Raw genomic sequence first — 26,552 nt, 5'->3', positions numbered from 1 at the left:
AAACCCGTGAATGAATTCAGTTTTTTTCTAAAAAGGTTTCTGTTAAATATTGTTTCCTGATCTATGTCCATTTCTTTTAGATCCCTTTCTGTGTTGATAAACCATAAATTTTTATTTTTTAGATTTGCAATGTACGAAAATATTTGTTTTGTAAGCCTATTCGGGTTCATCCTCATGATGTGAGCATAAAAGGAGCATCTTCTTTTTCTAATTTCGTCTGTAATTTTGCTGCACTTCGTATACACTTCTTTGTTGCTTTTTAGTCTGTATACAGGCTTGCCTTGATCATCTGTTATTTTCCTGTGTCCAAGAATTGTCCTCACAATTCTTCTTTCACGATTTTCTATCTGTTCTGCATATGTAAAATTTGCCAGTGTTTCTGATGCATATAGTATCTGCGGTCTAATGACAGTCTGGTAGTGTCTGAGTTTAATGTTTTTGGATATACATTTTTTTGAATACATTTGTCTGCAGTAGTGAGTTGCTGTCTCTAGTTTTCGTATTCTAGCCCTGCAGGCTGGATGACCTTTTGCCACAGGCTGAATTAGTTCACCAAGATATTTAAAATGTTTAGATACCTGTATTTTCCCATATTTCGTAGTTATTTTCTTTGGTGGATTTTTGATATTTGTAATGATTTCTGTCTTTTCAAATGAAATTTGCAAGCCTGCTTTTTCAGCAGTTTCTTTAAGTAATTCTATTTGTTTTATTGTGTCTTTTTGTGTGTAAGCTAAACAGGCGAGATCGTCAGCGAAGGCAAAACAGTTGGTTTCAATGGCTTTGTAGCACTTCCCTCCAATTTGGACTTTCTCAACTCCATGTTTTTGCGTGAGTTTTCTCCATTCTGCTATGACTTTATCAAGAACACAGTTGAAGAGTACCGGGGACAGCGCATCTCCTTGTCTGACGCCGGTTTTGACCTCGAAATGCCGTGAAATTTCTCCTTGGAATTTTACTTTTGATGTTGTATTTGTTAATGTTTCTTTGATTATGGTGATTGTTGTTTCATCTATTTCATATTCTCGAAGCGTTTTGATGAGTGTGTCCCTATCAATTGAGTCATAAGCTTTTTTGAAATCAATGAATGTTATGAAATATTTCTTGCTCCTTGTAGATAAATAGTTCATTGTTGTTTTGAGGTTAAAAATTTGTTCGGCACAGGATCTTCCTGGTCTGAAGCCGGCTTCATATTCTCCAAGTTTTCCCTCTATAATTGGTGATACACGATTGAGCAGGGCTTTTGATAGAATTTTGTATGGGACTGGGAGAAGCGATATTCCACGATAGTTGTTAACATCCCTTTTGTCACCTTTTTTAAACAAAGAGTGAATTAGGGCAGTTTTCCAGTGACTTGGGATTTTCTTGGTTTCCCATACTTGTTCAAGTTCTTTGTGTAGTGCTTCTACTGATGTTTCTCCCCCAAGCTTGAGCATTTCTGCTGTAATTGTGTCTTCTCCACATGCTTTCCTGTTTTTGAGGTTTTTGATTATGTTTGTGATTTCCTCTCGTGTCGGAGGTGTTGAATGTGTTGGTAATGTTTCTGGTTGCGTAAAACTGAGAGTCTGGATGGGTGTTTGGCAGTTTAGGAGTGTCTCAAAATATTCAGCCAGGATTTCACAGTTTTCAGTATTGTTGGTGGCGAGAGTCTTATTATTTCTCATAAGGTTTAGGCAAGGGGACTGATATCCTCGGAGTTTCTGGTTTAATGTTTTGTACCAAGCTGCCTTGTTGCATTTCTTGAAATTCTCTTCGATTGAGTCCAGTTGTTGTTTTTCATTTTGTGTCTTGGTGTTGCGAATAGTTTTCGAGGCATTCTTTCTGGCTTGCTTAAATTCATCAAAGTTGTTTTCAGTTTTATGTGAGTTCCACTTTTTCCAGGCTTTAAATCTTTCATGCAGAACTTCATTACAGTTGCTGTCCCACCATGGGTTTCTCGGTTTGCTCTTTTTTGGAAAGGTTGTTTCTGTTGCCTCAATCAAGTTGTTCTGAAATTCTTGGAGGTTTTGTGAAGGGGAGAATGTCTTTAGTTTTTTCTGAAAATCCTTGAGGTTAGAGTTGGGTTTAAGGTTGTAATTTCTCAGGGTTGTAAGATCAAAATTTATTTTATTTCTGTTTTTATATTCACCGTTTCTGCTTTTCTGTTTGTTTTGTGGGATCAGTTTAGTTTTTATTTTCGTGAGATAGTGGTCGGAGTCGAGGTTTAGAGATTTTCGGACACGTGTGTTCAATATTTCTTTTTCACATTTGGAGGAGATGGCAACGTGATCTATTTGAAATTCTCCGATACTCTTTATCGGAGATACCCAGGTTTTTTGTTTTCTGGGAAGATGTTTAAAACGTGTTGGCATTAGCTTGAGTTTAAACTGCTTACAGAGCATAATTAACCTTTCTCCATTTTTGTTGGTTCGTTTGTGTGCGGGAAAGTTGCCGACAACATCGCGGAATTTCTTTTCTTTTCCAATCTGAGCGTTAAAATCTCCTAGAAGTATTTTTGCATTGTTTTCTGGGATTTCTGATATATGATCCTTAAGGTTTTCCCAGAATTCATCTGTTTCTTCACTATTTTTAGCATTATTTTTGTCATTTGTGGGAGCGTGAACATTGATTAATGTGTATTTTTTATTCGCACATCGAAAAGTGAGGAAAGATGTTCTCGATGATGTTGACCAAAAATGTTCGACAGAGTTCAGAATTTTTGTGTTTACAGCAAAAGCTGTGCCAAGCTGAGGGCATTTCTTCATTACAATTTTTCCAGGTTTTCCTTTAAATATTCTGAATTTGTTTGATTCAAATGTGTTTTCATCAGTGAAGCGAGTTTCTTGTAGCGCCACAATTTGTATGCCTTCCGTGTGTAACTGGTCTGTAAGGTGCTTAAGTTTTCCCACTTTGAGAAGGGAGTTTATGTTGAGAGTTGCTATGTTGAAGATTTTTCTGGGTTTAATCTTGTTGGATTTGCATGGTGTTGCAGACTCCCCAGAATCCATGGGTCTGCTTGCGTCGTTGCCGACGGTGGATTGGCCACCTGGGGTAGTTTCGTTATTGAAAGACATTTCCATCATGCGTTAAGATTGTAACTGTTGAAATTCTTCAAAGTTGGGGAGATTACTTGCGTAACCTACCAGGAATACGACTAACGTTGTTAGCGTTAGAAGGTTTTCTTGAAACAGCTGCCTCTAACATGAGGAACAGACGCTGCCCACAAGCCGCCCAATCTGGGTACAGACGCTTGCAGTTATAGATTTTTGGTTCCTCCGCTCTCTCAGCCGTTGGGAGTTAAAAATTCCTCATCCGCCTATGAGACCGTTGACCGGTTTTCACCCGTAACCCTAGGCAGGGGCCCTCACAGGGTGCTACCATCCGGAGCCAGATGGACCCAGGTTTTTTTAAGAGGTTGTTACTCCTCCCCCTCCTCCTCCCTCATCACTTGTAAGATGGGGATCCGGGCTTGGGACCGGCAATGGCGGAGTTTATATATATATATATATATATTACACAAAGTCTCGTAATAGAAAAACTTCAAGTTTGGGTTTACTTCGTTACATTCATTGACAGTTACGCTAAGATTTCTCGCTACTGGAGAAACATTCATTCGTTGGCCTTTGTGTAACAAGAACTGGACAAATATATCATTTATAATAAATGACATCGAGTTTTTGATATAATAATCGCATTAAAATAGTAAGAAATCCCACAATCTTGTGGAAAACAAAAAGCGAAAAAGGTCCTTGCAACTAGCTTGATGCGAATCTGCTGCGTTTCATTTTATGGTTTAAAATGCTGTAAACTACACTACAGTTTCAACACGGTGACTGTGACTAACTTGTACAGTGTATGATTTTTAAAGAAGTTTAAAGGCTGTAACTGCAAATGTCATTCTCTGACATGTGGCTATGACAATCTGTACCAGTGACGACGTGCTACTGATGACTCATCACTGTACCGTACCACTGTAACTGTATCCTTTCATATTACACAAGTTTCAGCGAGAGGCTTGTTAGTTTAATGTAACAAACCGTACCTAAAACTATGAGTTTTCGATAGATCCTCAGTGTGCTGGTGCTTTGAAATAGCATTTGTGCATATCACGTACGCTGTAATATAAAAATCACCAAAAACTGAATTCTACTCCATCTGACGGAACATAACATCGTGACTCCCAAGCTATACTTATAGCGTAAAACTTTTGCTGTACCTCACTGGGCACGGTTCTTTCCACGACGCAAAACTGTGACGTGGCAGGTCCATCCTTTCACGCTTCGCACTGCAGTGGAACCTGGAGCTCCGCGCTGTGATGTCACCGGCTCCTCGTCCACGAACGTTTTCACATCCCTCGAGAGGACTCCTGAAGGGAAGCAGCAGCTGAGAAGGGAGTGACGGCAGGTTGTAACCGATCCCCCACGTTACTCAGTCGGTACATCGAGCAAGCACTACACGAAACAAAGGGGGAATTTTGAAACAGAATTTAAGTTCAGCGAGAGGAAACAAATCGCCCTAGGGGTGCTGACAGTACTGTAACTCTACTAGAGATGGAAAGAACTTGGTGTAAAGTTGAACTGACTGAATGATGTCTAGAAAACAATTTATAAAATAAACATCGGAAAAAGTAAAACACAGGTAAATGAAAAGAGTTGAATTAAGTCAGATGAAGCCGAGGGAATTCTATTCAAGCTGCGGGCCTACGGAGTATCGTCTCAGTTATGCGACTGGATTCGTGATTCCCTGTCAGGAAGGTCGCAGTTCGTAGTAATAGACGGCAAATCATCGAGTAAAACTGAAGTGATATCAGGTGTTCCCCAGGGAAGCGTCCTGGGACCTCTGCTGTTCCTGATGTATATAAATGACCTGGGTGACAATCTGAACAGTTCTCTTAGGTTGTTCGCAGATGATGCTGTAATTTACCGTCTAGTAAGGTCATCCGAAGACCAGTATCAGTTGCAAAGCGATTTAGAAAAGATTGCTGTATGGTGTGGCAGGTGGCAGTTGACGCTAAATAACGAAAAGTGTGAGGTGATCCACATGAGTTCCAAAAGAAATCCGTTGGAATTCGATTATTCGATAAATAGTACAATTCTCAAGGCTGTCAATTCAACTAAGTACCTGGGTGTTAAAATTACGAACAACTTCAGTTGGAAAGACCACATAGATAATATTATGGGGAAGGCGAGTCAAAGGTTGCGTTTCATTGGCAGGACACTTAGAAGATGCAACAAGTCCACTAAAGAGACAGCTTACATTACACTCGTTCGTCCTCTGTTAGAATATTGCTGCGCGGTGGGGGATCCTTACCAAGTGGGATTGACGGAGGACATCGAAAAGGTGCAAAAAAGGGCAGCTCGTTTTGTATTATCACGTAGTAGGGGAGAGAGTGTGGCAGATATGATACGCGAGTTGGGATGGAAGTAATTAAAGCAAAGACGTTTTTCGTCGCGGCGAGATCTATTTACGAAATTTCAGTCACCAACTTTCTCTTCCGAATGCGAAAATATTTTGTTGAGCCCAGGCTACATAGGTAGGAATGATCATCAAAATAAAATAAGAGAAATTAGAGCTCGAACAGGAAGGTTTAGGTGTTCGTTTTTCGCGCACGCTGTTCGGGAGTGGAATGGTAGAGAGATAGTATGATTGTGGTTCGATGAACCCTCTGCCAAGCACTTAAATGTGAATTGCAGAGTAATCATGTAGATGTAGATGTAGATTACAGTAACAAATAAAACACTAAGAGTAGTAGATGAGTTTTGGTTAGAAGAATAACTGATGATGCTGAAGTAGAGAGGATGTAAAGTGCATACTGGAAAAGCAAGAAAAGCATGTTTGATAAAGAAAAAATTGTTAACATGGAATATGAATTAGACTTATAGCAATTCCTTCGTGAAGATATTTCTCCAGATCGTAGCCTCGTACTGGAATGAAACGTAACTTTAAAACAGTCCAGGCGAGAAGAGAATAGAGGCTTTTGAAATGTGTTACTACAGAAAAACCGGTAGATAGGGTTACCAATGAATGGGCAGTGACTATGAAAGATCTTCATGACACAAATTGACTAAAACGAGGGATCGATTGATGGGAAACATGGTGACGCATTTAAGCATCGTCAGTTTGTCAGTACAGGGAACTGTGGGTGGACAAGAACTGTAGAGGGAGACCGAGAGCAGCGGTCCGAGCAGCGCAGGCTGTCCAGAAGGCTGCCTCTCACCTCCCCCAGCTCCAGACTCTTACAACGCATTCTCGACTCGGGCGTAATGAGTTTCGGTAAGCGACCACAGTGATCTCCTCAGTGCCACCCGGCATAGGCTCCGAAAACCCAGCTTGCGCTTTATTTACATGGAATTCTGAAAGCAATCACATAGGTGTAGTATAGTTTGATTTCCAAGTACCACACCAACGCTTGTTGACGAACATAGGATGAAGTGAGACTTCAAACGAAATTTGCGACTGGGTTGAGAATTGCTGGTAGGCAGGACACAGAATGTTTCCTCGGATGGAGAGTCATCGACACATTTAGAAGTAACTTGAGGCACGCAGTGGGGAAATGTATCTTCATGAAAAAGGTTCCACAAATATTCAGTCGGATCTTGATAAGGTATCAAAGCAATGTTCAGAAATGTTCAGATACTATGTATGTTGTGTGACGGTATGGATAGATGTCTGCCTATTACACATTACGACCTTTTTCAACTGTCGGTGGCCTCTGTCAGTCAACAGACGAGTTCGGCCTGTACGCTTTTGTGCTGTACGTATCCCTTCACGTTTTCTCTTCACTATCATATCGGAAACAGTGGACCCAGGAATGTTTGGGAGTGTGGAAGTCTCGCGTACAGACGTATGACACTAGTGACGCTCAATCAGCTGACCACGTTCGAGGTCCGTGATTTCCGCGGGGCGCCTCATTCTGCTCTCTCACAGTGTCTGATACGGAGTACCTCACACTAGGTGGTACTACAATACACGTAACATGAAAAACGTATGTTTTTGTGGCAGTCCGGGATACTTTTGATTACATGGTGTTTCAACGGACAAAACCGAAATTAGATGGAGTGTGAGATGCAAAAAGCAATGTTTGTCCCTCAACAAAACACCGGCAAACCCCCAAATCGAGGTAAAATAACTCAATGTCACTTTTTCTAATTATACTTGTATTATTGACGCGATGGTACCATTTACAGGATGTAAGAAAAACGAATGTTCAAACTTTCAGGAAGCATTCCTCGCACGTAGAGGAAGACAATATGTCCTACGGCCATGGGTCTGGGAACGCATTATTTCCGTGCTAGACATCATTTCCTAATTCTCTCCATAATCACATTTCTCACGGGAAACGTACAGGAACGGGACGTACAAGCATTATGTAAAACCGTTTTTCGCAAGAAATGTTTAAAATACTCTATCGGCTACAGTGTACAACACCTTCGTAAACGAAATGTTCAAAATGCCCTCCGTTAGCGAGGATACAGCCTGCCATCGTACTGGATCCCCGATGCGCCGAGGTAGACACGTAACTGAGGCAACTGGTACCTCCTTCCCCCTCCACCACCCAGCCCGCCATTAAACACCGTCGCCCCGCCCATAACACGAGCTGGCACTGTGCGCGCTTTTAGCTACTCGTTCAGCACGACGGCGAGCTGAAAATTGATGCCTCCGAATTTTTTATGTGAAAGCTCGTAACGCTTATTAAACTAAACAAACGTTGTCAACACTCTGTCCGCCTCCATAGCTCAGCTGATCGATAGCGCCGCTTAATGCAGCACGGAGGACCCACTCTCGATTCTCGGCCGGGTCGAAGATTTTCTTTCGGCGGGGACCGGGTGGCGTCAAATAAAAAGACTCGCACCAGGTGGGCCAACTTTTCAAAATGGGATTCCCAGCGAATACGCCACTACACGTTATTCACATTCTACAGCTTTATTCTTCGTGTCTACGTATTTACAAACATCAAAAATGTTTTGCATCACCTCGGTTCCGAGAGTTACAGAACCTGTACAGAAAATTGGAATAGCGGTCAACATAAACATAATTTCCGCCCTTTTTGCTCACGAAAACCACACATTGCATGTTATACCACCATACAGCGAAACCTTCAAGAGGTGGTGATCCAAACTTCTGTACACACCGGTAGTTCTAATAGCCAGTAGCAGATCCTCTTGCACTGATGCATGCCTGTATTCGTCGGGGCATACTATCAACAAGTTCATCAAGGCACTGTCGGTCGAGATCGTAGCACTCCTCAAAGGCGAGTCGGCGTAGATCCTTCAGAGTGGTTGGAGGGTCACGTCGCCCATAAACAGTCCTTTTGAATCTATCCCAAGCATGTGCGATAGCGTTCATGTCTGGAGAACATGCTGGCCACTCTAGTCGAGCGATGTCGTTATCCTGATCAAAGTCATTCACAAGATGTGCACGATGGGGTCCGAACTTGTGTCCATGAAGGCGAACGCCTCGTCAATATGCTACCGATGTCGTTGCAGTATCGGTCGGAGGATGGCATTCACGTGTCGTACAGCCGTTACGGCGCCTTCCGTGACCACCAGCGGCGTACGTCGATCCCACACCACCCGAAAACATGAGAGAACCCCCAGATTGCTGTACTCGCTGGACAGTGTGTCTAAGGCGTTCAGCCTGACCGGGTTGCCTCCAAACACGTCTCCGACGATTGTCTGGTTGAAGGTATATGAGACACTCACACGTATGCCAATCTTGAGCGGTCCATTCGTCACGTTTTGGGCCCATCTGTACCACGCTGCATTTTGTCGTGGTTGCAAAGATGGATCTTGTCATGGGCGTCGGGAGTGAAGTTGTACATCATGCAGCATATTGCACGCGGTTTGTATCGTAACACGACGTCCTGTGGCTGCTCGAAAAGCATTATTCAATATGATGACGTTGCTGTCACGGTTCCTCCGACCCATAATCCGTAGGTAGCGGTCATCGGCTGCAGCAGTAGCCCTTGGGCGGCCTAAGCGAGGCTTGTCATCGACAGTTCCTGTCTCTCTGTATCTCCGGCATGTCCGAACAACATCGCTTTAGTTCACTCCCAGACGCTTGGACACCTCCCTTGTCGAGAGCTCTCCCTGGCACAAAGTAACAAGGTGGACGCGATCGAATCGCGGTATTGACCGTCTAGGCACGGTTGAACTACACACAACACGAGCCGTGTACCTCCTTCCTGGTGGAATGACTGGAACTGATCGGTTGTCGGACCCCTCCGTCTAATAGGCGCTGCTCATGCATGGTTGTTTACGTCTTTGAGTGGGTGTAGTGACATCTCTGAATAGTGAAAGTTTTTAATTTATTCCTGTTACGATAATTTACTTACTAGTTTATTGTTTCGTAGAAATGGCAGACAAATATTTAATCTTTTAAAGCAGATCAAGTACAGTACTTCATTGCTACGTCACTTCGTAAAAATATTTCCAGACTAGTGTTGGTGCCATTGTGCAGTACAATGACGTCTGTCGTGGACAGTGGCAAACTACTGGTTAGACCAGGTGTGGGCAGGTCTTGAACACTGGGCGCACACCCGATCCTTCAGCCACGTCACACGCCAATGGGAACGCTATTGTCGCAGCAATTCTGTACTAGTTCTTGTGCCAGGTGTTCGTTACTCGTTTGTGTAGGCATCGTTATCAAAACGGCACCAATCGCTTTTCCAGTTGTCTACAATAACGCAATATTTGAAACCAATGCAAATTTTAGGAATAAAAATTATTCCTTTTTTAAAAATAGTTTTATTGAAAAACAAAAAATCTTAGTATTACTGGTACAGTTAATTGATATATAAATTGATAATCGGTTATTAGTAAAATATAACAAACATCTGTTATTACCGAAACCACACAGGTACCGAAAAACACCGGTTCTTCAGAACTGAAATACCGCTACCGCTTGTAACTGGTCGGATCTTTCCATCACTAGCAGCCAGTTCGCGCAAGCGCGGTGCTGTCGCTGCCGTGTTTTCCTGCCCCTATTAAGACATATCGATAAAGCGAATATCGATTGCACTAATTTGAGGCCGCTGTATCGAAAGGACACGTAATACTCCACTCAGAAATAATTTTGCCTCTAACGGGAAACAAATCGAAGCTTATCAACAACAATGGGTTTCGCCTGAAAGATATGATGAGCAGTATTTGTCTGGGCTGACTCCAGCTCGCATTTCAAAAAAGAATATGCAAATATCTGACGGAAAAAAAAAACAGAGAAAATGCGCCCGCGACTCCTGGGAGAGACACCCAGTGCAGCTGACTGTTTATTCTCGTTCGAGTCCACCGTAGGTCACGCTGGCTTGCTTTTCGTATTTGTTATCTTAAATTAGACAGATGTTGATGCAAAGCGTCTTATTCTTTGGTCGTATATAACGCCTGAAAAATTCAATACACGCTGCGATTATAGTAGGACGTGCCGAAAGATAATGCTGCGGAACTTTTTATGCGAAAACTCTTAAAGTTTTTTTTTAAACAAACGTTATTAACATTCGATATCTTCATTTTTTTGACTTCACTCCTGCTTGCATCACTTGGTCAACAACAAAGCGAAGTCTTGAAAGGTGTTGTTTAAGTTTTGGAAACAGACGGAAATCCAGCGGGCCCAAGTGGCGACTGTGGAGAATGCTCGACGGCAGCGGCCACGAGGTATCGGCCTCTGGCAGACGCGGCGCTCGTGTGTGGTCCGGCACTGTCGTGCTCCCCCTCACCCTCTGTGTGGGAGAACTCTCCGTCGAGAAACTCGATCACAGCACGCTGTTCGCCACGCGCCGCCACGTTACACGGTGCAATTCGTAATCCTCTAGCGGCAGACGACTGCAAACGTGAAGAACAAAGACGTAGAATGTTAATAACGTTTGTTTTATTTACATAGCTTTACTAGTTTTCACATAAAAAAATTAGGAAGCATTATGTGTTTGAGCATGCCACGTATTAAAATCACTGACTGTTGAGTGTGAATCGCCGTGTTCCGTCACGTGACAGTCAGACAATAAGGTCCACGTGTGACCTGTGAAGTCGAGTGGTCAGGTCAGCCTGTCTGACTGCCATGAGACTCCCCCCCCCCTCCCCCTCTCTCCTTGGCTCGATTATCCGGCAGGTGCAGATTTTTATTCCCCCTGGTGGCGGCTGTTGTGTTGTCCTCACCACCACGGACTCGTAAATCGCCAAAGTGCCGTCAAATAAGACTTGCACTAGGCGGCCGAACAACCGCATATTGGGTCCCCTGCAAAAAAATGTCGTACCATTATTTCATTTTTTGTGCAAAAAAATTTTCATCTTTTTCTAGCATTATCTTAAGTGGAGACGTTTCAATGGAATCTACAGTAGTGTCTCGATGTTATAATTTGGTTTTCGTTGAATAATTTGTAGTCGCATACGGGTAGTTGATGAGTGCAATTCATGTGATGAAACGGTTCAAATGGCTCTGAGCACTGTGGGACTTAACTTCTGAGGTCATCAGTCCCCTAGAACTCAGAACTACTTAAACGCAACTAACCCAAGGACAGCACACTCATCCATACCCGAGGCACGATTCAAACCTGCGATCCGTAGCTGTCCCACAGTTCCAGACTGTTGAGCCTAGAACCGCTCGGCCACCGTGGCCGCATCATGTGATGATTAAATTATTATTGAACGTTCCTACGAATCGTTTACAGACCCGAAGTGGGTGATTAATGTAAAATGAAGTGTCTTTTACGTCCTGACAAAGGTGCTATTGAAATTTTGTATGAATTTTTTGCTGCACAATTCTGTTTGTACGTGGGACACTTGTCGTGTGAATGTACACTTCTATTTCTTGTAAATGTTCATAGAAAACCGCTATTCATAAGATCGTACAATCAAATTCAGCTGTGAAATGTACAATGCCACATACCACAAAGAAGCCAGCGTGAGGTACAGTGAACTCTAACTAGAACAAATTCACCAATATAAATGAACTACCGTCGTCATTTGGGTCAGATCATGTAGTGTAATGAAGGTATCCCAATTCAGAAAGATGCAGAGGAGAGGCAAAATAATGTGAACACCTGTACTTACTTGGCAACGGTTTATTAATAAGTGGTTGGACCTACATTTGCCCCTAATACAGCTGCGATTTTTCTTGGAATACTGGCATACAATGATTGTATAGTCTCCAGTGGAATGTTATGCCACTTTCGATCAGAAACTGTTCCAACTCCTGTAGTGACGAGGGAGGCGGGATATGCTCCGGAGTCTGCGCGCCAATGCCGCCCGCAAGGGTTCGATAATGTGCAACTTCGGGGACTGAGCTTGCCTGGGAAGACGGTGGAGTTGAGCTGCACGTTTCTTATACCACGATTGTACTGCCCTGGCTCTGTGAATGTGTGCATTGTCGCCCTGAAGTATGGCAGCATTTGAATCATAGGTGCACCTGACCATCTAAAACGTTCACACAATGGTTGGCTGTAACACAGCCTTTGAGAGTAATGAGGACCAGCAGAGTACCACGATATAGCTGCCCACACCATCACAGTTCCACCCCCGTGCTTAACTGTTGGAACGAAGCAGTCAGGGTTGTAGGCTTCTTCTGGCGTTATCTAAACGTAAATCCGGCCCGATGTTGGAAATAACGAAAACGTTGACTCGTCGGACCACATGACGTGTTTCCACTGATCAGCCGCACTGTCGATAGACATGTGACTTCCGATGTGGCTATTGAGCTCTGCAGTCACTTTAGCCGCCGTAGTTCTGTGTTGTTTTGACACAATTCGTGCTAGCGTACGACGATCTCTGTCATTTAGTTTTGATTTGGGCCCACTATTATGTTTACACGATGATGTCTTTCCATGTTTTGTGTAGGCTGTCATGACTGTTGAAACTGTTGCTCTTAAACATTCAATAAGCTGGCTGTCTCGGTTACTGGTGCTCCAGCTAATCGGACCTCCACAACCCGTCCTCTTTGGAACTCTGTTACCTCATTCATTGCACGTCGACCTCGGCCTCTGAACGCAAATACGAAGTGTGCACTACTCGTAAAGAATTTGCACTGATGCCTAGTCCGTACTGAACACGCACAGTGCAGCACGACAATTGCCTTGCCTGCGTTGTTCAGCGACAAACACAAGCATCCCATTACTATTACTGTTCACATTATTTTGCCCATACCTTGTACATTTTATGGTCACACATTGGCATACTACAGTAAGAAACAACTACAGTTGTGACATGTTTTTAACGCAAGTGCGAGGTACATCTAAAGTGCGATAAAATAAACAGAACTGTCCACACCAAGTATATTCCAAATGCAAAATACGTAAGTAGTTAACATCGGAACCGTGTTATTATTGATATATTTACCATCCACATTCAATGCATCCACCCCTAATACTTGGTTGTATGTAATAGCTGACTTGTAAACTGGGTAAAGCTCGAGACTAGTCAGCCAGCAAATAAATAGCGACTTTTGTGTAAACGATTAAAAATGTATTTTCTTCAATATTTGCGAGCTGCAAGGCGTGACGCACGCTACTGAAAAACTTTACAAAAAAACTAAGTTCTACGTTTCGTTTCTCAGTCGATACTGAATTTTTTTCTGTCATCTACTAGTTGGTTCTTTTTGTCTGGCAATGATTTTTTGGTGCGAATGGTGCCGTGGTATGGAGCCCGTGTTAGCGTGGGTAAGTCGGACCTAAGTTAGGAAGAAGACAAGGGATAAATCGAATGGAGTTAAACAGACTTGCCTCGTTTGTAGTCGGGAGTCGAGTCTCCATGCGGCAACCCTGATTCGAGTTCTGCACGCTTTCCGTGAATCACCTGAGGGAAATGGCGGGCTCATCGTTTGGTACGAGGCCACGGCCGGCTGCACGTCCCGTCTGTGTCGAAATATACACGTATGTAGCGTGAGTCGGGGAGAGTTGGACCACTTTTTCCCTTCAGTATAAAATTTGTGTTTTTTTAATTTTTTCGACTTTTGTCAGCACGTTCGAAAGAGCGCCGTATGAACTTAAGTACAGTATATTTTGCCCGCCCGGCTAGCCGCGCGGTCTAACGCGCTGCTTCCCGAGAGAGAAGGCGTGCCGTGCCGGTCCCCGGCACGAATCCGCCCTGCGGGTTAGTGTCGAGGTCCGGTGTGCCGGCCAGCCTGTGGAGGATGGTTTTTCAGGCGGTTTTCCATCTGCCTCGGCGAATGCGGGCTGGTTCCCCTTATTCCGCCTCAGTTATACTGTGTCAGTGTTGCTGCTGCACAAACACTGTCTCCACGTACGCGTACACCATAATTGCTCTACCAGGAAAATATGTGGGGTTACACTCGTCTGGTATGAGTCGTTCACCAGGGGACGCGGAACCGCACACAACGCTGGGTTCGGCGTGGGGCGGCGGTGGGGTGGGTGGACTGCTGTGGCCTGCTGTGGGGTGGTGAACGACTGAGGGCTACGGCGGGACGAAGCCTCTGCGTCGTTTCTAGGTCCCCGATTCATTACATACATACTCAGTATATATTTGAACTGTTACCACTTGAAATTCGAGAGATATGATAAAATATGCATGAGTGGCCCATCTCAGCCACAGGTGAACGCGTGAGGTGAACCCGTGTAGTGGACCGCATAATGATGGCTATACGTGAAGGAGAGAGTCAATCAAAACTTCGCATTTTTATTTGAAGTATGTTGTGATGAATACATAATTATGGTATTAAATGTTTCGGTACAATACAAGTTTATCTGTTCATCACAAATATTGATTGAACGTCAGCTTTTCTACTGAGTTGTTAGTTTTGTTCTAGCATTAGTCTATCTTTTTCTCTCAGCAGCAGTTACACTCATTAGCAAATGTTAAACGACATTGGTGTGACTATCGTCAACAAGAAACACAGTGAACCCAATTGTCGTTTTTTTTTTGTCAGTGTCGTAATAGATTTCACCAGATGCGACACATTGATCTTTATTCCATTCATCAAAGCTACTTTCATAATCTTCTGCGGTGTCTTTCTTCAGTGTTGTAACTTTGTGTATCTAATGAACACAGTGAGCTATTTGTAGTATTTTTCCTTAGTAGCTTCTTCAGTCTGTGTTTCCCTTCACTAGTATCTTCCTTTGGCGATCTTTTTGTGCCTGCGTTCTGTTTCCTTTTTCTCTGATTCCTCATATTCCTTACAGTTTCAGTATTTTCAGCTCAGTTTTATGACTTTAGATACAGTTGTTCACCTGCTCTTAAAATTCACGGTTGTGTCAATTGAAAAAACAAGTGATATTTCTTGCAAAAGGTTTGTCTGTGTTGGCTTAGGAGTAGTTAATTTTTAGTGCTAATTTTGGAAGTTTTAGGTTTAGTAAGAGTGGAGTGGGATGTGAAGGAGTCTGACCCTGCTCTTCTAATGTCTCGAGGATCACTGGGCTTTTTGACGAGTTTTGAAGTCCTTGGTTGCCCTGTGTGTGACATTTTGATCTTCCATTTGTTAACACAGACAAATAAACATAGTGTTGGGCTGTGGACGTATTCAGTGGTATCAGTCCACAAGCCTTGGAGCTGAAGATAAATTTGTGGTCCACCTGTCCCACATTTAAACACACGGTTCATCTACCCCGATTGTCTGGGAAAGATGGACCACTGCGACTCCCATTTGCAGATTAGAGAGGTCGGTGTCGATTTTAGGTTAGTCTCATGCCTAAGTATTTGTCAAGCTCCCAGCAAAAAATAAAATAAAATAAAATAAAATAAAATAAAAAATAAAAAAAACTGGATGAACATTGTGCAAACCAAGCTTTAATTCTACAATTATGTAGCTACGCAATAGAACTTTTCGGTTTACCATAAGCGAGAAAGAGATTTTTTTGCAGAAAAAATTCGAAGTTTGTGGCAAATTCCTATGGGATCGCCGGCCGCGGTGGTCTCGCGGTTCTAGGCGCTACAGTCCGGAACCGCGCGACTGCTACGGTCGCAGGTTCGAATCCTGCGTCGGGCACGGATGTGTGTGCTGTCCTTAGGTTAGTTAGGTTTAAGTAGTTCTAAGTTCTAGGGGACTGATGACGACAGATGTTGAGTCCCATAGTGCTCAGATCCATTTGAACCATTTTTCCTATGGGATCAAACTGCCGAGATCATCGGTCCCTAGCCTTACACACTACTTAACAGGACTCGAACCTCCGAAGGGGGGAGCCGCGGGAACCGTGACAAGGCGCCATCAGACCGCGCGACTACCCCGCTCGGCGATTTCACCAGAACTAAGACGAAAAGAGCAGCAACACTTTTTCACCAAATTCGTTGACAGTCCCGAGAGCTGCATCACCCTGTGGCCCAACCCTCCCGAGGTTGCCGTAAGTGCCCGCCTGTGCTGTCGGTTGTGGAGCTATGGTGTGCGGCTGTGCAGGTGACGGTGGTGCTCAAGGACGTGAACGACGCGGCGCCCGAGTTCATCTCGCCGGGCGAGGTGTCCGTGGCGGAGAACACGCCGGCGGGCACGGTGGTGCTGGCCGTGAAGGCGGCCGACCGCGACGAGGGCCGCAACGGCTACGTCGAGTACTCGCTGGTCGCCGGCGCCGGCCCCGGCGGCGACGCGGCGCGCCTCTTCTCCGTCGGCGCCACCGACGGCCTGGTCAGTAGCGCGCCAAGCGCCGCCCCTCTGCTCTGTTCGGCCATTTATTTCTTATTTTACACATGTCATTTATTTCTATCAACTTTTTTATGTACGAGGTGTGTTCAAAAAGTAGAGTTACTTTATATTTTTATAAAAAAAAATTTATTTATTCATCAACATTCGTGTTGTCCCCTTCAAAGTAATCCCCTCAGATACAATACATTTGTACCGACGCTTCTTCCAATCCTCGAAGCACTTCTCATAACCACTTTCTGTTACAGCCTCGAGTACTTCCAGCGATGCAGTTTTTATTTCCTCAGTCGTTGATAATCTTCACCTTTCGTAGGTCTCTTCAGTTTTGGTAACAGGAAAAAGTCGCAGGGAGCCAAATCCGGTGAATATGGTGTCTGAGGCATGACTATCGTATTGTTTTTGGGCAAAAAATCTCTTACGAGCAACGATGAATGAGCAGGTGCATTGTCGCGATGTAAAAGCCATAAATTCCGGGCGTTTTTTGCGCATTGCTTCTCGCAAACGGCGCATAACGTCAAGGTAATACTGCTTATTGACCGTACGACCTCGAGGCAAAAATTCATTTTCCACAACGCCACGGTAATTGAATAAAACAGTGAGCAAAACTTTGACGTTTGATCGAACTTGGCGCGCTTTTCTTTCGGTCTCGGCTCTCCGGGATGCTTCCATTCGGACGATTGGGCTTTGGCTTCGACGTCATAACCGTAAATTAGTGTTTCGTCACCAGTTATGACCCTTTTGAGCAAATCAGTGTCATCATCGACGTCATTCGAGAGCTGCTGAGCGATGCTCGTGCGACAGTTCTTCTGATTAAAATTCAGAAAGTTTTGGAACAAGTTTCACTGACACACGTCTCCTGCCCAAAACATCCGAAAAAATTCCATGACACGAGCCGACTGATATCCCAACACCCTCACCTACTTCTCTTACGGTAATTCGACGAATTTACAAAATAATTTTCTTCACAGCTTCGACGTTATCTTCTGTTGTTGATGTGCTGGCGCGTCCAGAGCGAGGTTCGTCATTGGCATCTTCTCGGCAAACTTGGAAGAGCTTGTACCACTTGTAAACATTTTTTTTTTACTTACAGCAGACCCACCGTAACCTAACCTAAACCACTGTCAACATTTCAACTGTTTTAGAGCACTTGATTCCATTTTCCACACAAAATTTGATGCAAATTCTTTCCTCCATTTTTTTTGTAATAATCGAAAATCGCCGAGCACACTAAAACACGTCTAACCTGTGTATCTGTCAAAAACAAACGAAATATGCTATACACTTACTGTGAACATATGTTCGGGTCATGTGTACTAGCATCACAAAAAAAATCGATAATCGAATGTAAGTTGCCCGCGCAAATTGAAAAGTCACCTTACTTCTTGAACTACCCTCGTACATGAAATTTCTTGTAATTCATGTTACTGTTGCTGTTGTGGTTTGCAATCTGTTTTAATGCACCTCTCCGTGGTACTCTCTATTCTCAGCAAGCACCTTCGTCGTTTCCAAATAACTGCTGCAACCTACATCCTTCTGAATCTCCTTATCGTCTTCATCTCTTGGTCTCCCTCTACGATCTTCCCCGCCCCCCCCCCCCCCCAAATCACACACACATCTCTCCAGTAGCAAGTGATCCCGTCATGTCTCATGTGTCCTACCAACCGATCCCTTCTTCTACTCAAGTTGTGCCACAAATTTCTTTTTGTTCCCAGTTCTATTCAGCACCTCCTCATTAGTTACGTGATCTACCCATCAAATCTTCAGCATTGTTCTGCAGCATCACGTTTCGAAAACTTCTATTCTCTTATTGTCTACACCGTTTATCGTCCACGTTTCACTTCCATACATGGCTACACTCCGAACAAATAGGCTACTTTCAGAAAAGACTTCCTAATAATTAAATCGATATTCAGTGTTAGCAAATTTGTCTTCTCCAGAAACGCTTTTCTTAATATTGCCAGACTACATTTTACATCCTCTCTACTTCAGCCGTCATCAGTTATTTTGCTGGCCAAATAGCAAAACCTATCTAATACTGTAAGTGTTCCGTTTCCTGTTCTAATTCCCTCATATTTTCTCGATTTAAATCGATTACATTCCATTAACTTTGTTTTGCTTTTGTAAATCGATTACATTCCATTAACTTTGTTTTGCTTTTGTCGGCGTTCATCTTATATTCTCCTCTGGAGACATTTTCCATTCCGTTCAACTGCTTTCCCGACTACTTCCGCGTCTCTGATAGAACTGCAATGCCATCGGTAAACCTCAGAGTTTCTTTTTTTTCCCCGTGGACTTTATTCGATGTTCCACATTTTTCTTTCGTTTGCTTTACTGATTGCTAAATGTACAGATTGAATAACATCAAGGATAAGCTACAACAAATGGTGAGAGATGGAGGATACAGAGGAGATGGACAGAGAGCGAAGGATGTGTGGGAAGAATATGGAGTGGGGAACAGGGGATGCAAAGAGGGTGGGGGATGGGGGAGACTGACAAAGAGAGAGGGGGGCAGAAGAGTTGGATAGAGCGATGGGGTTGGAGGAGATGGACAGGGAGAGGGGGATGATGGAGAGAGGGGGGGATGGAGGAGATGGACAGAGAAATAGGATCAGAGGAGATGAACAGCTAGATGGGGAGTGAGGGGGAGGGACAGAGGAGGGAAAGGGGGGATGGAGGAGACAGACACAGATGGAGGAACCTTGGAGATAGAGAGGAGGGCAAAGGAGTTGGCGGGAGAGGGAGCATGGAAGAGATGGACAGAGAGAGGGAGGGACAGGGGAGATGGAGACAGAGAGAGAGGCACTGACGTGATGGACATGGAGAGAGGAGATGGACAGAGAAGCGGGGCAGATGGACTTATAGGTAACTGGAATAAACTGATACCCTGGCAACACCAGGTACTCAGGTAGTTTATAATATGTTGATGGTTGCTTTGTTGACAGTTTTGTGTGATGTAAATCATTTTATAATGTCCTCTGCTGTGTGAGAGGCTTGTTGTTACTTTTGTATTCGTTTCAAATATCGTAGTGCTGTTGTCGTATCTATTTGTGAGTTTTATAGTGTACTTATTTACAATTTGCTGCGCTTTGTGCAGGGCTGCTTGCTACGGTGTGAGAGTCTATGCCTTTGTTATTCTAGAGTTCGTTCATTGTGTTTCTTTTCTAACAAGTGGTATCTGTAAGGAAGCTGTTTTTGTGTCACATACACTTCATGGTTTGGGGTCCTGTCATGGAGTTGTAGAAATGAAGCTTAGAAGTAGCCCCTCTCTCTCTCTCTCTCTCTCTCTCTCTCTCTCTCTCTCTCCCTCTCTTTCTCTAATTCTCTCTTCCCCTCCCCTCTCCCTCTTTCCCTCTCTCTCTGCGTGGGAGGGAAGGTCGTGTAGTTTTTCTGACATTTTCTCCCCTCCCAGTGCTGCGGCAACGTACTCGATAACTGGCGTGGCACTGGATCCGTTACATTTTTTTGTACTTATCTGACTGATCCCTGTCTCTTCCTGATCTTATTTAGTATGTAGTGCTCGTGTGTTTTCCAATTTACGTGCTAATCGTAGTGTAGTCTTAGGTCTCTCGAATTTTCACCGAGCTGCAGTGCGGTTCCAGATATGTGTGTCTCAGATATCACGATTATTTTTCCTGCTGAGGCCTCTGTGCCGGAACAAAATGGTTTGAGTGTTTCTTGGAGCCGACTTACTTCTCTTCAGTCACCCTTCTTGTAGCCGGGCCAAGTAGCTCGACGCACTTTGCTGCGTCCTATCCGTCCGTGCGGCTTCTGACCGCATAGCGCGCCGTGTCGCCGGCCGGCCTACGGCTCTAGCCCTCCCCGGCTCGTCGGTTCTGAATAGAGTGTGCAGGGCTGAGGAAATGGTGGCTTCGTGAGTTTCAGCAGTGGATCGTTTGCAGCTTCCCGCCTGTATGTCGGACTCTCGACTGCAGTGGTGTGCAGAGCCGGCCTCTGACGTGCGCGTGTTTCCGGGCGCCGGCAGGTGCGGGTGACCGGCCGGCTGGACCGCGAGACGCGCGCCCTCTACGAGCTGTGGGTGGAGGCGCGCGACCGCGGCCAGCCGCCGCTGGCGACGCGCGCGCTGCTGCGCGTGCGCGTGCTCGACGAGAACGACAACAGCCCCGTGTTCGACCCCCGGCAGTACAGCGCCTCCGTCGCCGAGAACGCCTCCATCGGCGCCAGCGTGCTCCAGGTGAGCGCCGCTTTCCGCTCTCGCTCCTCGGCGCTGCTGTTCGCTTCCTATACTGTTCCTCGCCTGCCCAATTTATCGGGCTCCTCCGATTTGGCTCACTCTTCATTCGTACATTTTGGCTTAAGCTTCACCATCTCGTAACACACTGTGATACTCAGCGGCAGCTCCCACGAAAGATCACGAGAGAGCGTCCGCACATAAACTTCTTACACCTTCCCAATTTAATAGTTATTTTTCTTCGAATTCTGTTAAAGATAATGTAGATGGGATAATTGAAATACACACATCAAAAACAGTTTTGCATCAACCCGGTTCCGAGAACTCCCGAAGATTGACGTTGACTGTGGATATTTTATCACAGACACACTCCATTTCACTGTTCAGAGCTGTCACTAAATCCGCCCAAAGCTGTAAACAACCGTGCACGAGCAGCGCCTATTAGACAGCCAATCAGTTCAAGTCATTCCTCCAGGAAGGACGTACACGGCTCGTGTTGTCTGTAGTTCAGCCACATTTAGATAGTCAATACCGCAGTTCGATCACGTCCACATTGTTACTTTGTACCAGGAAGGTCTCTCAACAAGAGAAGTGTCCAGGCATCTCGGAGTGAACCAAAGCGATGATGTTGTTCGGACACGAAGGAGGTACAGAGAGTCAGGAACTGCCTAGCTCAGGCCGCCCAAGGGCTACTACTGCAGTGGATGACCGCTACCTACGGATTATGGCTCGGAGGAACCCTGACAGCAACACCACCGTGTTGAATAATGCCTTTCGTGCAGCCACAGGATGTCGTGCTACGACTCAAACTGCGCGCAATAGGCTGCACGATGCGCAACTTCACTCCCGACGTCCAGGGCGAGGTACGCCTTTGCAACCACGACACCGTGCAGCACGGTACAGGTGGGCTCAGCAACATTCCCAATGGACCACTCTCTTCACAGGTAAGTGTCGCATATGCCTTCAACCAGACAACAGTTGGAGACGTGTTTGGAGGCAACCCGGTCAGGCTGAACTCCTTAGACACACTGTCCAGCGAGTGCTGCAAGGTGGAGGTTCCCTGATGTTTTGGGGTGGCATTATGTGGGGCCGACGTACGCCGCTGGTGGTTATGGAAGGCACCGTAACGGCTGTACGATACGTGAATGCCATCCTCCGCCCGGGTTCCCGCGTTAGATTCCCGGCGGGGTCAGGGATTTTCTCTGCCTCGTGATGACTGGGTGTTGTGTGATGTCCCTAGGTTAGTTAGGTTTACGTAGTTATAAGTTCTAGGGGACTGATGACCATAGATGTTAAGTCCCATAGTGCTCAGAGCCATTTTTTTTTTTTTTTGCCGTCCTCCGACCTATAGTGCAACCATTTCGGCAGCATATTGGCGAGGTATTCGTCTTCATGGACGACAATTCTCGCCCTCATCGTGCACATCTTGTGAATGATTTCTTCAGGATAACGATATCGCTCGACTAGAGTGGCCAGCATGTTCTCCAGACATGAACCCTATCGAACACGCCTGGGATAGACTGAAAAGGGCTGTTTATGGACGACGTGACCCTCCAACCACTCTGAGGGATCTACGCCGAATCGCCTTTGAGGAGTGGGACAATCTCGACTAACAGTGCCTTGATGAACTTGTGGATAGTATGCCACGACGAATACAGGCATGCATCAACGCAAGAGGACGTGCTACTGGGTATTGGAGGTAGCGGTGTGTACAGAAATCTGGACCACCACCTCTGAAGGTTTCGCTGTATGGTGGTACAGCATGCAATGTTGGTTTTCATGAGCCATAAAAAGGGCGGGAATGATTTCGTGCACGTAAATAAGTTGCTCTCGTGGTCTAGAAGCAGCTACCGACTCCGATGGTCGCCTGTAAAATTCTTGAAATGTAAGAGAAAGAAAACTTCTATAGGATTTTTTTGGAACTGAGATATTTCCATTCGTATTTGATCATTCGATGATTGCTTACGTGTGAAATGAGTTCGTTTTAGCAGAGAAACCTTTCTCTATGCTTTTGACCGTGTTATTGAAGCAGGTTCTACAGCAAAGATCGCCCACCATATTTTCGAAGCTTCTCGTACATTACGGCTCTTCACAGAATCTTTTGATCAAAAATAAATACGCAAACTTACCTTTAAAATCCACCAGACTGTATTATGGCTGTTACCAAACTCCACATTAACGTTACATATCGCTCGTGAATCTCAAAAAACACAAATTGTACAATATAGCGGCTAAGGATGGCTGTTCCACTGCACACACTTCATGCACGTCCTCTCGTTTTCCTGTCACACACTGATTTTCTTGCGTTTCTTCGCTCGCCACGGAAAACGCTAAGTCGAGGAATAAATATTTCGCTTGCGCAGGCGAAACGCGCCGCCTCGCGATGTATTTTAATTTTGAACCAACAACAGTAGGAAGGTCGTTAAAACGATCTGCTGAACGATTCACGCCCGCATCTCGTGGTCGTGCGGTAGCGTTCTCGCTTCCCACGCACGGGTTCCCGGGTTCGATTCCCGGCTGGGTCAGGGATTTTCTCTGCCTCGTGATGACTGGGTGTTGTGTGCTGTCCTTAGGTTAGTTAGGTTTAAGTAGTTCTAAGTTCTAGGGGACTGATGACCATAGATGTTAAGTCCCATAGCGCTGAGAGCCATTTTGAACGATTCACGACTCCTTTCCGCCAGTACAGCCCAAGAGATGTTGTGGCTTTGATATACTGTTAATGTTGTGGGTGAAATAGAGTGTATTAGTGCGCGAATCGGCTTCCGTGCGCAGTGTCAATGCGAGCTCTGTTCAGTCTTTTTACGTGTTAACAGAAAAGTAAATTATCATGAAAAGTTAGCCACAACGGAACTAGGACCTCGTAGACCAGATCCGTCCATTGTGACGAAATCAAACAAGTATGACTACAAGCGAACATTTAAGAAAGATATGTACAATAAGCTTAAGTGGTTGTTCGGATGGAACGTAAGAATTTCTAGAAGTTAATTCGTGTTACGGATCTTGTACGTTTGTGCTAAAAAAAAGGCACGAAAACTTCCATTTACACAAAAACGCGAAAAGGAGAGTGGCGAAAGCTTACAGATCATTCCGTTATTGCCCTAAACTGAACTTAATTACTTACAAATCAACGAAATCCCACAAAAACAATTCTTACTTTCGTTAGACAATTTATGTACATTATTATTATTGCTATTATTAGTATGGTTATTGTCAGTGACTGCAGTTCTATAAATCTGTTCATAAGCACAACTGTTGTACGGCAGGTGCTATTTCAGTCTCAAACTTTTCTGAATCCAAAAATTTGTGAACACCCAGGCGAAGCTGTGACCGAAGCCTAACCACCTGCCCACACGCACACACCAGCGCTTCTGCGCGGTCAGGTCACTAAGAAAGTGGACCCAATAAATTAAAAAAAATGTTTATAGTCCTACAAACTACTGATACACTCGTTACAACTAAGGCTTTCGTATTTCATTTTTATGGTTCCGTACCTGAGTTGGTGAAAACGGAATCCTTATATTATCACTTTGTTTTCTGTCGTTCTGTCTGTGCTTCTCAGGAACCTAGAGGTATCAAGTTGAAGTGTATGTCAAAAACTAATGTCTCCTGACCCTTGGCGGTAACCTCATCAAAAATGGTTTAAATGGCTCTGAGCACTATGGGACTTAACATCTGAGGTCATCAGTCCCCTAGACTTAGAACTACTTAAACCTAACCAACCTAAGGACATCATACACATCCATGCCCGAGGCAGCATTCGTACCTGCGACCGTAGCGGTCGCGTGGTTCCGGACTGAAGCTCCTAGAACCGCTCGGCCACACCGGCCGGGCGAGGTTCGGTGTGCCGGCCAGCTTGTGGATGGAGGGTTTTTAAGGCGGTTTTCCATCTGCCTCGGCGAATGCGTGGTGGCTCCCCATATTGCGCCTCAATTACACTTTGTCGGAGATTGCTGCGCAAACATTGTCTCCACGTACGCGTGCACCATAATTACTCTACCACGCAAACATTGGGGTTACACTCGTCTGGAATGAGACGTTCGGGGGGCGGGGGGGGGGGGGTCTACTGGGGGCCGAACCGCACAATAACCCTGGGTTTGGTGGTGGCGGCGGTGGGGTGGGTGGACTGCTGTAGCCTGGTGTGGGGTTGTTTACCACTGCGGGCTACGGCGGGGACGAAGCCTCTCCGTCGTTTCTACGTCCTCAGTTCAATACATACATACATACAACATCCACTCCCCACGTCCAGTCTCAAAGGTATGTAACGCTCCCGACCGTTACACCGCGTATTTAAAGCAAACCTGATTTGCGTCCTTATAGTGGCGCTACTAGCGCCCTTTTTGTGCGACTGGTGCGAATTTTGAATAGACGTCATCTTCCAGATGTAGAAATACGCCTACCACCTTTTGTTGCGTCGCACAACTCCTTCGCCGTGTTGCGACGTTTTTTCCGTCGGTGTATTACAGTTTGTACGTAACCCTCTGAGCGCGAGTCCTGCTGGTACTCGTCTCGCTTTGTTAATATTAAATTTACTTCACAGTCATTACAACCTTACGTGCTGATTTCCCTCTCTAAGAAAAGTGGGAGAGTGGGGATACGATAATAGCCAGATTGGATACATACCTCTGAACAGTATCCCGGAATCTGATCAATGATACGGTCATAATGAGAGAACTCAACAGCTTCTCAAAAGTAGCGACCAGTGTTTGAATTCCCTGAAAATTGAGCGCCTAATGTTTTTGAAAGAGCCGACTCGCTATAGTAACGTCTTCTACTGCGTCGCTTGTTTTCTGAGGGGTTGACATTATCAGCTTTCCATGTCCATGGCCGCTGACTTTGTGGGCAGTGGGCAGAAGATGTATTTTTTGGCATCTGAAGCTTACTGAAGACCGGTCACTCCTCCGAGGTTATAAATTACAGGACGCGGGCCATTTGGTCACGTTCTCCTCGTTCAGACATCGCGGTTTGCAGGCAGCTGCCAAGTTCGGAAGACGCCAACGGTCATCACTTTCGGCTCGAGGTAGTCACCGGCTATAGTCCCGTAACAGTGAAGCTGTCATTTTTTGGGCAGAGAGGCGTAATGATGTTCATGACAAAGAGTCACAGCACCAGCAATGGTTTCGGGCGGAATTGTTGAACCAGCCTGCTAGAAGCTGAAAGCTACATGCGACATTTGATCTTGCCGTGCGCTAAGAAGCTTACCGCCCCCCCCTCCCCCCCTTTCTCGTGCTCACCCTTGTCGCTTCTATAGAACTATGTCGGGTGTAACTATCTCTCTGAACCTCCGGTGATATCTCTGTGTTCTGTTGAAATCTCTCCGTAGCAGTATCTGCAGTGTGGAGGCTGATTTTTCCTTTCACCGTATCGTGTCGCCGGCCACCACTCTGTAATCAATATCTCAGTAAGTTGTTAACAATACCTAGTTCCCTTTAAGTGTCACTGTTTTACTTACGGCTGTCTGTAGTCAGGGGCGCCGACTTGTAAAAAATATTTGGGGGGGGGGGGGGGGTCTTGCCCCGGGAAATTTTCTAAATTTTAGTTGAAAAATAGTGAGTTTTAAAGTTTTTTAAGCGTTTTAGAGTCATGTGATCAACATTGGAACCCAGAAAATTGGAGTGTCAATAACTCGACACTCTGGGAAACTCGACAGCCCTGACACAGTTTTTGGCTTTGAAAAAAGAAACAAAACATAAACACGAACGGTATTTTCGTAAAAAGCTAATTTAATTTACGGTAATAATCATGATTATAGACTATTACCAAGCAGTGAATATATAGTTCTGAAAAGACTGAAACTATATTTAAATAAATCGTAAACTAT

General features: G+C 44.9%; 1 protein-coding gene across 1 annotated transcript in view; it reads left to right on the top strand.

The window, feature by feature from the left end:
- LOC126092940 (cadherin-related tumor suppressor-like) overlaps positions 1 to 26,552 on the top strand; it is a 518,310-nt gene that overhangs the window by 164,129 nt on the left and 327,629 nt on the right. The window contains exons 6-7 of the mRNA XM_049908671.1: positions 16,306 to 16,530; positions 20,528 to 20,737. Of these exons, the coding sequence (XP_049764628.1) occupies positions 16,306 to 16,530; positions 20,528 to 20,737 (435 nt within the window). The remainder of the gene's footprint in view (positions 1 to 16,305; positions 16,531 to 20,527; positions 20,738 to 26,552) is intronic.

The sequence above is a fragment of the Schistocerca cancellata genome, chromosome 7 (genome assembly GCF_023864275.1).
Source record: "Schistocerca cancellata isolate TAMUIC-IGC-003103 chromosome 7, iqSchCanc2.1, whole genome shotgun sequence".
In the NCBI taxonomy this organism is placed as follows: domain Eukaryota; kingdom Metazoa; phylum Arthropoda; class Insecta; order Orthoptera; family Acrididae; genus Schistocerca; species Schistocerca cancellata.
This window is presented reverse-complemented; position numbering and strand designations above follow the sequence as displayed.